Source organism: Schistocerca cancellata, chromosome 3 (genome assembly GCF_023864275.1).
Source record: "Schistocerca cancellata isolate TAMUIC-IGC-003103 chromosome 3, iqSchCanc2.1, whole genome shotgun sequence".
NCBI classification, from domain to species: Eukaryota; Metazoa; Arthropoda; class Insecta; order Orthoptera; family Acrididae; genus Schistocerca; species Schistocerca cancellata.
The window spans coordinates 748,877,036-748,891,735 of record NC_064628.1 but is presented as its reverse complement, the minus strand read 5'-3'; the positions used below and the strand labels follow the sequence as shown (position 1 = coordinate 748,891,735).

The 14,700-nt window shown below is 41.5% G+C and overlaps 1 protein-coding gene across 1 annotated transcript in view; it reads left to right on the top strand.

The window, feature by feature from the left end:
• The window catches only part of LOC126175772 (protein ecdysoneless), an 85,410-nt gene that overhangs the window by 17,177 nt on the left and 53,533 nt on the right, over nucleotides 1-14,700 (top strand). The window contains exons 3-4 of the mRNA XM_049922742.1: nucleotides 8,493-8,580; nucleotides 11,098-11,243. Of these exons, the coding sequence (XP_049778699.1) occupies nucleotides 8,493-8,580; nucleotides 11,098-11,243 (234 nt within the window). The remainder of the gene's footprint in view (nucleotides 1-8,492; nucleotides 8,581-11,097; nucleotides 11,244-14,700) is intronic.

Below are 14,700 nucleotides of genomic sequence, written 5' to 3'. Positions count from 1 at the left end.
TCCCTTTAATTGTTGGTATGTCTGGTTTTCAAAAGTGAAGAAGTTGTGGGTCAGGATGAAGCTGGCTAAGGTAATGAGGAAAGATGTTTTAGGTAGGGTGGCAGGTGATCGGCGTGAAAGGAAGTGCTCCATCGCAGCGAGGCCCTGGACATGCGGGATATTTGTGTATAAGGAAGTGGCATCAATGGTTACAAGGATGGTTTCTGGGGGTAACGGATTGGGTAAGGATTCCAGGCGTTCGAGAAAGTGGTTGGTGTCTTTGATGAAGGATGGGAGACTGCATGTAATGGGTTGAAGGTGTTGATCCACGTAGGCAGAGATACGTTCTGTGGGGGCTTGGTAACCAGCTACAATGGGGCGGCCGGGATGATTGGGTTTGTGAATTTTAGGAAGAAGGTAGAATGTAGGGGTGCGGGGTGTTGGTGGGGTCAGGAGGTTGATGGAGTCAGGTGAAAGGTTTTGTAGGGGGCCTAAGGTTCTGAGGATTCCTTGAAGCTCTGCCTGGACATCAGGAATGGGATTACCTTGGCAAACTTTGTATGTGGTGTTGTCTGAAAGCTGACGCAGTCCCTCAGCCACATACTCCTGACGATCAAGTACCACGGTCGTGGAACCCTTGTCCGCCGGAAGAATGACGATGGACCGGTCAGCCTTCAGATCACGGATAGCCTGGGCTTCAGCAGTGGTGATGTTGGGAGTAGGATTAAGGTTTTTTAAGAAGGATTGAGAGGCAAGGCTGGAAGTCAGAAATTCCTGGAAGGTTTGGAGAGGGTGATTTTGAGGAAGAGGAGGTGGGTCCCGCTGTGACGGAGGACGGAACTGTTCCAGGCAGGGTTCAATTTGGATAGTGTCTTGGGGAGTTGGATCATTAGGGGTAGGATTAGGATCATTTTTCTTCGTGGCAAAGTGATACTTCCAGCAGAGAGTACGAGTGTAGGACAGTAAATCTTTGACGAGGGCTGTTTGGTTGAATCTGGGAGTGGGGCTGAAAGTGAGGCCTTTGGATAGGACAGAGGTTTCGGATTGGGAGAGAGGTTTGGAGGAAAGATTAACTACTGAATTAGGGTGTTGTGGTGCCAGATTGTGTTGATCAGAATTTTGAGGTTTTGGAGGGAGTGGAGCTGGAAGTGGGAGATTGAGTAGATGGGAGAGACTGGGTTTGTGTGCAATGGGAGGTGGTTGAGGTTTGCTGGAAAGGTTGTGAAGGGTGAGTGAGTTGCCTTTCCGGAGGTGGGAAACCAGGAGATTGGATAGTTTTTTGAGGTGAAGGGTGGCATGCTGTTCTAATTGGCGGTTGGCCTGTAGGAGGATGCTCTGAATAGCCGGTGTGGATGTGGGAGAGGAAAGATTGAGGACTTTTATTAAGGATAGGAGTTGATGGGTGTGTTCATTGGCTGAGTTGATGTGTAGGTGAAGGATTAGGTGGGTGAGGGCAATGGATTGTTCAGTTTGGAACTGGTATAGGGACTGGTGGAAAGAAGGGTTGCAGCCAGAGATGGGAACTTTAAGTGTGAGGCCTTTGGGGGTTATGCCAAATTTCAGACAAGCCTGAGAAAATAAAATATGTGAGCGTAATCTGGCTAGGGTGAAGGCATGTTTGCGGAGGGAATGTAAATAAAACTTAATGGGGTCTTTGTGGGGGTGTTGTGAGGGTGACATGGTATTAGAAGGTGGAAAGTTTAACATGAGGTTGAAATGAAAAAGAAAGATAGAAATATATGGGGAGAGATAAACGTGAACTAGAAAGCAATTGGAGATCTGGTATGAAAAAAGGCGAAAAAGTGTTGGTTAAGTTGATCTTGTGGTGAACTTGGGTTGGTAGACAGCGATGTGCAAAAAGGTTAGGTGGTTGTGTTGCCGCTAAATCACATTAAAGGACGGAGAAATTCGGGAAAATTTAGAAAAAAACGTATTAAAAGGACTGGTGTTGTGGTGAAAGATTACGAAAATGGGGCTAACAATTGTAGAAAAAATGACGTTAAAACCTGTGGGGGCAGGCTAAAATGATCAGTGATGTGCGAAAAACGGAAGTGGAAATAAAGTTAAAGTTATTAGAACTAGCCGAAATTGTTGTTAAATACGTGAAAGCAGCTGTTATTGAACTAGAAACGGTGGATTTTGTAGCAGCGGTAGTGTTGAAAGCGGAAAATAAAATCTTTTGGTTATGGTTGGGAAGTGGGTTACGTATTGTTGAGCATATATATGGCGGGATAAAATTGTATAGTAGATTACGGTAAAAGGGGAAGGTGAATACAAAGTGAAACTACTGGTAAAAACAGAAAGAGAAAATAAAGAGAAATAAGACGACAGGAAAGATTTTGAAATGCAAAGGCGACAATAACAAACGTAATTGTTGGGTTCAAATTAATGATATGGTTATAATAGAAGGAAACATTCCACGAAGGAAAAATATATCTAAAAACAAAGATGATGTGACTTACCAAATGAAAGTGCTGGTAGGTCGACAGACACACAAACGAACACAAACATACACACAAAATTCAAGCTTTCGCAACAAACTGTTGCCTCATCAGGAAAGAGGGAAGGAGAGGGAAAGACGAAAGGATGTGGGTTTTAAGGGAGAGGGTAAGGAGTCATTCCAGTCCCGGAAGCGGAAAGACTTACCTTAGGGGGAAAAAAGGACGGGTACACACTCGCGCGCACACACACACATATCCATCCACACATATACAGACACAAGCAGACATATCTCTGCTTGTGTCTGTATATGTATATCCATCCACACATATACAGACACAAGCAGACATGTCTGCTTGTGTCTGTATATGTGTGGATGGATATGTGTGTGTGTGCGAGTGTGTACCCGTCCTTTTTTCCCCCTAAGGTAAGTCTTTCCGCTCCCGGGACTGGAATGACTCCTTACCCTCTCCCTTAAAACCCACATCCTTTCGTCTTTCCCTCTCCTTCCCTCTTTCCTGATGAGGCAACAGTTTGTTGCGAAAGCTTGAATTTTGTGTGTATGTTTGTGTTCGTTTGTGTGTCTGTCGACCTGCCAGCACTTTCATTTGGTAAGTCACATCATCTTTGTTTTTAGGTATATTTTTCCTTCATGGAATGTTTCCTTCTATTATATATATATATATATATATATATATATATATATATATATATATATATATAATTTTTTAAAATTCTGTTTAATTTTTTTAGTTGTACTCATATACACAAGAGACCGCATGTGCAAACACATGAAAAATAAGCATAACTACTTAATACAGAGTGCATAATAACAGCAATCATAAATGCGATACTGAATGAAATATATTAAATACAGTGTGGTGTTTACAATGATGTGTGTAAATAGTTTACATTATGTAGGTAAACTTACGATATACCATATTACACAGATAAACTTTTTTAAAAACTTACTATATTGCAAGCTGAATGATTCGTGCAACAAATGGTAAACTGTTGAGAAGCATACATCTTGTTACTATCTCTTATCATAAAATTCTAGTCATTGTTATTTCCAATAAAAAACCGAAAACTAAAAACCAGCTGCTAGGAAAACTCTCACAGGAATAATTTTGGTGTGAAATATTGCAACCGCCAATTCAAATCAAGGATGATTGGCTGTAATAAGCACAAGAACTGTGAAACAATATATACATGACAAAATACTGTCAACTTTTTAGTCCTGAGTCCTGTCAAAATCCCCCTGCGGGTCCAGGGGTTAGAATAGGCCTGAGGTATTCCTGCCTGTCATAATAGGTGACTAAAAGGAGTCTCACATGTTTCGGCCTTTATGTGATGGTCCCCTGTTGGGTTTGACTTCCATCTTTCTAAATTTTTCTGATGAGCAAGCCAATTGGGGAAGGGCGCCTTACATGGTACATCGTCTCCATTGGGCATTGAGATCTTTAGCCCTCTTTCTCGTCGTTGCATTGCAGTCCCTGTCATTCTCAATTTCTTGGGCGAGGACACCTTCCTGGGTGTGTTTTCCACCATGCACTATGCATTGTCGTTTTCTGCACCGATGATGACTGTGGATATCCAGCACGGTAGCCAGTCCATTGTGGTGGGGCCGTCGTGTACCCCATTTGGTTGTAACTCCCTGACAACATAGGGATCGCTCTGCTGATGCCTGAACTCAGTGCCAAGAAATATGACCCGATATTGTTCCCCTCCCTGTCTACACCATGGGAGGCTCCCTGGCCACACCATGGGAGGAATGCCAGGCTAAGGATGGCAGTGAAGGTTACTTGCCCCAGTACCTCGTATGTATGAGAATTGATGGGGAATCTTTCATGTCCATGAAGCCTCAGTTTTTTTGTGGAGCATTTGGAGGACAAGTTTGGGGAGGTGGAGGGCTTACCCAAAATGTGCTCTGGGTCAGTCTTGATAAAAACAGCATCTTATGCCCAGTCACAGGAATTAGTCGCTTGTGACAAGTTGGAGGATGTTTCTGTCACCATCATGCTCCGTAAGAGCTTCAGTATGGTCCAGGGTATTGTATTCCACAGGGACCTTCTTTTGCAGTCTGACGACGAGCTGCACACCAATTTAGAGCAGTGAGGTGTCACTTCATCTGGCGCGTCCATCGGGGTCTGAGGTATAATCAGGTTGCCACCGGTACCTTTGTCTTGGCCTTCGAGGATGACACGTTGCCCGAGAAGGTCAAGGTGATGGTCTACCGCGGTGACGTCAAGCCATATATCCCTCCCCAAATGCGGTGCTGTAAGTGCTGCAAGTTTGGCCATATATCTTGCCACTGTACTTCCAGCATCACACGTTGAGATTGTGGATGTCCATGTGCCCCGCCTCCCATCTGTGTCAACTGCGGAGAGCATCATTCACCTTGCTCACCAGACTGCATGATTTTACAGAAAGAGAGGAAAATCGTGGAATATAAGACCCTGGACCAACTGACCTACACTGAGGCTAAGAGGAAATTCGAGCGCCTATGTCCTGTGGCTATGACCTCCTCTTATGCCGCCACTCCGAGAACAGTTGTCACCCCCATCAGTTCGTTGCATTCCTGTCGCCTCTCAGAACCAAAAGACTACACCTGCCCCTTGATGGTGGGGCGCACTTCCCTTCCTGTTGCTCCCGCACCACCTACTGTGGGAACAACAGCCCCCCCAACCGTCGGGGATATCAGTCCCCACTTCTGGGCCAGAGAATCATAAGTCTTCTTCGGCGCCTCTTGCTACGAAGGGGTCCCTTGGGTCACTCCCTCCTAGGTTTCTACTAGTGGGAAAGATGACACCCAACAGTGGCTGAAGAGCCCAAAAGCAGCTGGTCGTAGGGCTTCACGCTTATCCTCAGCCACAGAGACTGAATCAGTGAAGTCCTCCCATCCAGGGAAACCCAAGGATCTGTGAGAGAAATCCAAAGAGAAGGTCCCCAAGACCAAGGGAATTGTGGTGGCACCCACACCACCGCTACCTAAGGTTGAGGTGGAGATTCTGGTGTCTGCTAGGGTCCTAGATCTCGCCGGACCCTCAGACGCAATGGATATAGTCTGCTCACATAAAAAGCCAGTGGCAGCAGGTGACCCTGAGGCGTAAACTGCCTCATTGAATGTTCCATGCCTTCCTAGTCTCATAATGATGTCGTACTCCAGTGGAATTGCGGCGGTTTTTTCCACTGCCTGCCTGAGCTACGGCAACTGTTAAGCTTTACTTGTGCTTTCTGCATTGCCCTCCAGGAAACCTGGTTCCCAGCAATGCAGACCCCTGTCCTCCATAGCAATAAGAGAGACTACAGGAAGCGTAGTGACTGTAATCGAGTGTCAGGTGGAATTTGCATTTATGTCCTAAACTCAGTCTGTAGTGAACTTATGCCCCTTCAAACCCCACTTGAAGCTGCGGCTGTCAGGATAAGGACGACGCAGGAAATAACTGTCTGAAATGTACAGGGTGTCCACAATCAGACTCCAACATTTGAACTCATAAAATCTGAGAGGAAACACAATTTATTGACGAACAAATACAGGGAAATCATACAGCAGCTCATCAAGTTTTCATACACAGGTGGACGGTTCAGTACACTTGAACATGGGTGCCACGGGTAGTGCGAAGAATATCAAGTCTATAATCGATTTCGTGCCATGTGTTGCGGAGCATCTGTTCAGTGACAGAGTTGATGACAATTCTAATGCGCTGTTTCAAGTCTTGCAGGTCCTTTACTGGTGTAGCGTATACTCGGTCTTTCACATAACCCCACAAAAAAAAAAAGGGGGGGTGAAGGGGGGGGGCGAGGGGGATTATGTCAGGCAAACGTGGCGGCCAAGGAATTGGACCCCCACGGCCAATCCCTCATTGTGGAAATGTGTCATTTAAAAATTTTCGGGCATCAAGGCTCCAATGGTGTGGTGCACCGTCCTGTTGAAACAACACATTTGGCTGCAGGTCTGTTATCTGTGGCACGGCAAATTGTTCCAACATGTCCAGGTAGATGGCTCCATCACAGTCGGGTCCTGAAAGAAAAATTACCCAACAATGCGATTTATCATCAAATCACACCAGACATTAACTTTCGGACTGTTGCACATGTGTTCCCTAGGTGCATGTGGATTTTCGGACCTCCAGATGCGCACATTGTGACGACTGACAGCTCCTCACACGTGAAAGGTTGCCTCGTCAGTAAACATCACGCGTGATAAAAATGTCTCGTCCACTGTAATGCGATCTAACATGACACATGCAAATTCTTCTCACTTTGGTCGATCATCAGGGTTGATTTCTTGCACAACCTGCACTTTATATGCGTACAAACATAATCGCTGATGATGCACTTTGTGCACTGTTGAGCGTTTCATACGAAGTTCTCGTGCTGCCTGTCACACTGACTTCTGTGGACTTTGTTCGAATGACCACCGCACTTACTCCACATGATGTTCACTGATCCCAGGCTTACCACCACCATGCCCTTTCGCAACACTCCCAGTAGCCAAAAACTGATCACACCATTTCTTTATAGTCTTGAACGACGGGGGCGCTTTGTTGTAAACTCAACGAAAATTTCTTTGCACTTTGTCTCTGCATACCACCAGACCACTTGTGTAATTATTTTACCAGGAACAAGGGACTGATGACCTTGCATTTTGGTCCCTTCTTCCCCCTCTTTTAAACTAACCAACTGATCCTGTCAACAGTTGACAAATTTGGCTTTTTTTGGCTGAAAATAAATTTTCTACATGATAGCATAGTAATTTTTGAAGAAAAACCAATGAAACATTTTATATTTTTATAGCAGTTTTCAGGTTAGTTTAATTTTCTGCGTGGTTATTGAAAAAGCTTTAAAGGCTTGATCAAACAGTATATGTTTTGTAAAGGGCTGGGCATAATTCTGGTCCAGCTACATGCGTTGTTTTGCACATCCAAAGGTTTTTTGATGATTTTAAGCCACTAATGAATAAAATCTTTAATGTATAAACAACAAAATGATAACCAGCTGTAATAACAAGTTTTTTAAAATTATATTGAAATGCAGTACTTAAAATGCAACTCGTTTCATGTGCAGTCACATGATTTGTCACATTTAAAACCCAAACAATGAAAGATTTTTGTAAACACTTCTTGTAATTGCTGTAAGAATGTGTGTCATATTATCATCTGTATCACTGTAAACCTTCTCAGCATCTGCAATTCATGTAAAACCGAGTTTTACAAGCATTTTATTAGCTACTTTAGACTGCTATATTCTGGCAATGGATAAAACTTTCACAAAACAACAGTATGACCATTAATTATGTGTATTTGTCTGATTTCTTACAAAATTTGAACCAAGCTTAAAACATAGAAACAGCACACATTAAAAAAAAAAACCACAAGAATGTATTTTTTGCCCATAACATTCAAATGAAGCTAGATGTTTGAAAATGAGTTTTCAGTATTATCGTAAGAATGCATTTTTTTATTTATTTGATTCATTTAAAACCATTTCTGCTCATTCAGTTCATGCTATTAACCTAGCATTAATTTCATCCCAGTTAAAATCTTCTGCAAAAGGAATTAACTGCTTTGCACAATTTGTCTGGGCACCATCTCTGTCTCATCATTCAAACCTCACTTAACATAGTGTATAATAACTACAATTATACAGATGTTCCAATGGGTGTAAAAAATGGACACAGGTTAGGGCTAAATCAAATACTTTTTACCCCATAGCCCTAGCTTAAACAGGAACTGAACATGAAGAGCCCCCTCTCTCCCAATTTGTGATTCTGTACACAGCGTTTTCGTACATATTTCTTACGGAGCTTGTGTGCTGTAACAATTAACCCCCCCCCCTCCTCTCTCTCTCTCTCTCTCTCTCTCTCTCTCTCTCTCTCTCTCTCTCTCTGTGTGTGTGTGTGTGTGTGTGTGTGTGTGTGTGTGTGTTGTATTTCACTAATTAACAGAGCTGTATTTAATTAATAAGTGTAGTACACATTTTTACTTCACTAATGCAACCTTCTTAATTCATTACCCTGCTACTGATATTAAGAATAAGGCAAATGATATGGTTATATTGTTCCTGTACAGGGTTGTCGATTCTGATGGCGAGTTTTTGCTGATTGAAGCTGCAGAATGCCTCCCTCTTTGGGCAAATCCAGATACATGTGAAGGAAAGGTTAGTGACAATAAATTAAGTGAAGCTGTCTTCAACTCGAATGTTGGTTTGAACACCTCACTGTCCTACTAGACTTGATTCTATTACAATTGGTATGTCCTTGCCATCCCCTGACCTGAAAATTAGCTTAATTAACCAGATACACAGAGACCTAAAGCTTAACTAAGAATCTCAACCATGATGCAAGTTGATTTTTCTTCCATATACACAAAGTATTGCTGGTAATGACAGTCATGTTAACAATCAAACCAGAGGGACTGAGAGGACGTCTTGACACATACCGTATTTACTCGAATCTAAGCTGCACTTTTTTTCCGGGTTTTGTAATCCAAAAAACCACCTGCGGCTGAGAATCGAGTGCAAAGCAAGCAGAAGTTCTGAAAAATGTTGGTGGGTGCCGCCACAACTAACCTCTGCCGTCGAATATATGTAGCGCTACATAGGCATGCTTTGTAGGCACAAAGCTAAATACTGGCGCCAAAACATCTGCGTCAGTAAAAAATAGAAAAAAAATGGAAGTCAAGCTTTTTTTCTCCGCCCCGAGTTTCGACCACTGCATTTTCACACATTATCCAACGAAGTAAATACAAATTCCGTATCGTTCATCTTCGAATGTAGCATAATTTAAATGTACTACGAAAATCTGACTGGCAAGACTGTTTGGGATGTTTGTCAATATGGCCAACTCTACGTTCTGAATTTTTTCCTACCTGTGAGAAGAGATGGTTGCTAATAGGAACCTGATGAAATGTGAATCACATGCAGTATTCTCTTCACCCTAAGAATAATATGAATATAAACATTTTGCTATGTATTCTTTCGTGTTTGCTGCTATCTCATTTAAATCCTGTCTGCCTAATACACTACGAAACTAGAGTGAGACAACAGCAAACACGGAAGAATATACATATCATGTCATGTTTATATTCGTATTATACTTATGCCTAATAGTGATACAGTCAGAAATGAAGCACGGCAACTGACTAGAATTTTAAATCTAAGATGACTCTAATTTCTGTGCAGAATTTGATGTACTAAAGAAGTGGCCGCAAAGATTTTCAAACGGTGAAAAATTTTCGCCTAACTCTCGTTCAGAACATATTCTATGATACGCAGTCAACTTTTCTTTTTTCTTTCTTTCTTTCTTTCTTTCTTTTTTTTTTTTTTTTAAAGCGGCAGTAGCGCGCACGAAAGCGAGCCATGCCATAAACACGCACTATCAGAATGTGACAAACAATGCATGACACAGTACAGTAATGCATTTTCAGCTTAGAGTGACGTAAACACCTATAACAAAGAAAACGGCACTTATCAGATCAAAGCAAAATAAGCAATCGATTCAAACCAGACGGAGCACGTGAAAAAGCAAGGGTACCTGTATAAATACGGACGGAGCTCCTGATGCATAGCTATGGCTACCTGGTAAAGCTTAACTGCTAAGCTCACGACTCAAACCAAACTACTGTAGCTGTAGTGTCATTCATTCGACCTAAATTGTGTCTCGTATTACAATGGACCAACTTTGTTTTGATTTGGAGGTGGGGCCTAAGACTTTTCTCTCCCCTTGAATTTAGAGTCTCAGATTTCAGGTGCGGCTTAGATTCGGGAAATTTTTTTTTTTTTTCCTTAATTTCGAGTCTCATTTTTCAGGTGCGGCTTAGATTCGAGTGCGGCTTAGATACGAGTAAATACGGTACTCCTGACTAACGGAAGACCTTATCCCAACAACTCCTAACATAAAATGCCGTGGACGCCACCAACAAGCTACACCATGAAGGTTCTACAAATGCATGAATGTCTTCATGTAGAATGACCTGCCAAGAATCAACAATTCTTTACCACTCTGTATTGGCCACACTAGAATAACATATTAATACAAGCAGCACCACCTTATTGCAACTTGGTCCCTCTTTATCAGTGGCAGGCATTTTTAAAATATGTCCCACTTTCTCCATGATGCGGCAAACTCAGAAGCTAGCAGACTCATTAACCTCAATTTTTTCTTACGACTTCCAAGCAGTGAACTTTGTTTAACATTTCTTAAGACAGTGCTAATTTAGAACATTTCGTGTCACTGTTCAGAAGTGACAGTTGAGCACTGCTACAGAATATTTCATCAGCAGTGTCAATACATACAATACTTAGTTTTGTGGAATGGAATTTCTCTAACCTTGATATTGTAAATATGATATGTCCCAGTGTGATATAAAACAAGAGGAACCATTATATGGATTAATACTTCCCCAAGCATTCAGACGTAATGATTGTGTAGTGGCGCACAAATTTTATTTACGTTGTAGGAGTTACTCACTCACATCTTCCTGATGGAGTCTTCTTAATGTGTCAAACACAAGATCTGGAAGTGTGAAACCACACATCCTTAGATAATGCTGCTTGTTTATTTATTAATGTTTTAACAAAATTTAACATATAAATGCTGTACGTTCTGTAATCAGATACTAATTACTACCCTCTCGAGAAAGAAAGGTGCTATAAATGTTGTAAATTTCTCTGCAGGTATACCTCTTTGAGGGAAAAGTCCATATCATTGAAGAAAGGAAATCCATTTCCATACATCAAGCTGTTAACCGAGTCAGAGACCCAGAGGAGTCTACAGAGGCATCACAGAGCATACAGGACTCCATTCTTGAGCGAATTGGAGGGTATGGTGGACAATATGTTTGTATGGCTTTGGCAAATTATTTTGGTAGTAAATAGAATCTTTAGTGGGGCTAATCATAATACTTTCTTGCTTTATGTCTTATTTTTGGTACAGTTTTTATAGTACAGTAACATACTACAGTTAGAAATATTTTATCTTTTCTGTAGTTTTCATGGAACCAGAGGAGAACAGCAAAAATCATGAAACTTAGTAGATTAAAACTGTGTGCTGGACCAAGACTCAAACTTGTGACCTTCGCCTTTCACAGGCAAGTGCTCCACCAACTGAGCTACCCAAGCATGACTCACAACCTGTCCCCACAGCTTTTCTTCCTCCAGTACCTCATCTCCTACCTTCCAACGTTCACAGAAGCTATGTCTCCAGTTATTCATTCTTCTAGGAGTGCAAGTTCTACAAGTTTTGCACAAGAGTTTAGGTAAAGATTGGAAGGTAGGAGACGAAGTATTAGTGGAAGTAAAGCTGTGAGAACAGACCTGAGTGATGCTTGGGTAGCTCAGTTGGGAACAAGTGTGGCCTGGTGACAGGGTGGATTATCGTCCATAAAAATTTCATCGTTGTTTGGAAATATGAAGTCCATGAATGGCAGCAAGTTATCTCTAAGATGGCCGAACGTAACTATTTCCAATCAGTGTTTGGTTCAGTTGGACTAGAGGCCCCAGTCCATTTCATATGAACACAGACCACACCATTATGGAGCCACCATAGGCTTGCACAGTGTCTTGTTGATGACTTGGGCCCACGGCTTCAAGAGGTCTGTGCCACACTCGAACCCTACTGTCAGCTCTTATCAGCTGAAATTGGAACTCATCTGACCAGGCCACAGTTTCCCAGTCGTTTAGGGACCAACCGGTATGGTCGCAAGCCCAAGAGAGGTCTTCAGGCAATGTCGTGCTGCTATCAAAGGCACTCGCAGTGGTTGTCTGCTGCCATAGCCCATTAACGCCCACCACACTGTTGTAAAAGGCACGTGTTGTATGTTCCACATTGTTTTCTGCTCTTATTTCATGCAGTGTTGATTTTCTGTTAACACTGACAACTCTACTCAAATGCTGCTGCTCTCGATTCGTGTTCCAAGGGAAGACTCCTTCTGAGTGGCTGTAAGAGCAGCATCTGTGAAGGCCACGCCATGTGGCGTACCATGAAGCAATGCGGAGATGTTGCAGTGTAGAGTGGAGCATCTGTGCTGATCTTAGTGAGTTCCAATTGACAGGCTATCAATGTCCTACAACTGACCCTGAACTGAGCGAGCAGTTAAATGCTGTTGCTGGAGGATGTGCTGCGCTCAAGCATCCAGCAGGTGGAAGTACATCCATGACCACATCACTGAGGGCAGTTTCCCAAATAGCAGTGCCGTTGGCTTGCTGATGCATGCACTGCTCAGAAGAGTGGCTGGTGCCTCCTGGTGCAACCTGTAACAAGCAGTGTATTAACAGACTGTACACAGTATCATATCCACAACACGTGACATACACATGGTATTTGTAATCTCTGGAGTAGACACATGTGGATCAAGGTTAAGCAACCCATAGGGCAAAGACATTATGCTGGAAGTGTAATGTACTTGGCCTAAGGCTGGTATACAACAGTGCCACTAAATTGAGGTAGTATTAGATGTGCTTTTGGGTTACTGTCTGCATACTGATTCTATCTGAGTCACAGTGCATTTGTAGTAACTGCCAAAGGGTGTTGCTGTAAATGTTCTTGAGTGGCAAAATGCCTGACAAACCCAATTACCTTCACATCAAGTGATCTGTTTACATCATAGAAGAAACAGTATTTTGGAAAAACATGAATAGGATTTATTTCTGGGAATAAAGTGGTCAGTAGTGCAGTTTTGGAAAATCATTTTCTAAGAGAGTTTTGTGATTCCCTGTAGAAACTAAGTTTTTAATTAATACATATGTTACGTTGAGAAAGTGATTGTTAAATACTGTACATATATCTGACTTGTCAGTAACAAAAACATTTTTTCATATTCGTGACCTTGTATTGTTCACCAGACACTCCGTTCATGACTAACCACATAGTTTTAATTTTATCCTGAGAATTAACTATTCTATTTGCATAACACAAGTTTTTTGCCTTCCTAATAACATGTGTAAGCATCTTACAGTACTAACATTTTGCTTTTATAATTTTCACTTTATTCTACTTTATGCTCTTATCCCACTAGTCAACCACCCAGGTTGCCTGTTGGTGCTAGTACCCTTTTTTTTTAAACATTTTAATGGAAAGCAGCTTTCATGAAGAATAAGAAATAAGCTGAGGAAATCATTATATTTACCATATATGTTATCAGCACTATAAACATCCTGTCCCTCATGTTCTTTGACGAGGTTTAAGAAAAGTCTACTCATAATTGTAACGTGTGTGTGTGTGTGTGTGTGTGTGTGTGTGTGTGTGTGTGTGTGTGTGTGTATGTGTGTGTGGGCGGGCGCGCCTTTTAATGTTAAAACTTTGGCACCATGGTCTGAAAGGCCATCCACCTTTTCCTAGTAATGAAGAATGAATAAAAATGTAGTCTGTAGGTGTACTGCTCCCCTGCAACTCTGGTTGGAAAGGATATACTCTGCATCAGATCATATGAATTTAGAGAGCTCCCAATATTCTTTTTCTTGCACAGTCACATATAAAATTAACATTAAAGTTACTACTTACAACTTATGTTGGGTACTTTTTATAAAGTGAATGATGAACTCTCCCCAGATTGAACAGAAATGTCCTGAAATCAGTTAGGGGTCCCATAGATAGTACAATTGAGAAGTTTAGTTTCACTAAATTCCACTGCTCTTGCACAATGTTCAGTGATCTGTTCTGCTTATTACTCTGATATGTCAGTAAGATTCAAATGTAGCTAATTCCATTTTTCATGTTCATGGCCACTCCATCCCCATTCTTGTTTTTTTATGAGATGCTGCCTTCCTTCTCAACATATACACACAAACAAGAGTAAAAACCAGTTACTTTTGCTTTGTAGTCCTTTGTTGAAAAAGATTGAAGGAAATAGCCATTTACACAAATATATTTTCTAGAACTAAGCTTAATATACATGGGCTAAACAAGTCTAGATCCATTATTATTTCTAAATACAAATATTACAGATTTTTTTTAAATGTGACAATCGAAATTATGTATTACTTCTGTTGACTAGATAAAGACAAAACTGTCACCTTTGTATCATCTGCTAACACTTGTATAACAACTATCGGGAAAGAGGTATAGTAAAGTGACAAATCGTAAGCTTCTAGAATTGTTTTATTTGGTAGAGTCTAAAGATAAAATACAGAAAAGGAAAAATTGCAGAAAATAGGTAAAAGCAGAAAAGTTCTATAGAAGACAGTTTGAATCCAACTGAGATACACTAAAGGTATAACAGTTGTAAGAGAATATCTGATGTGAAAAATCTTTGCTGCCAAGGATGTCAGTTAAGAGAATAG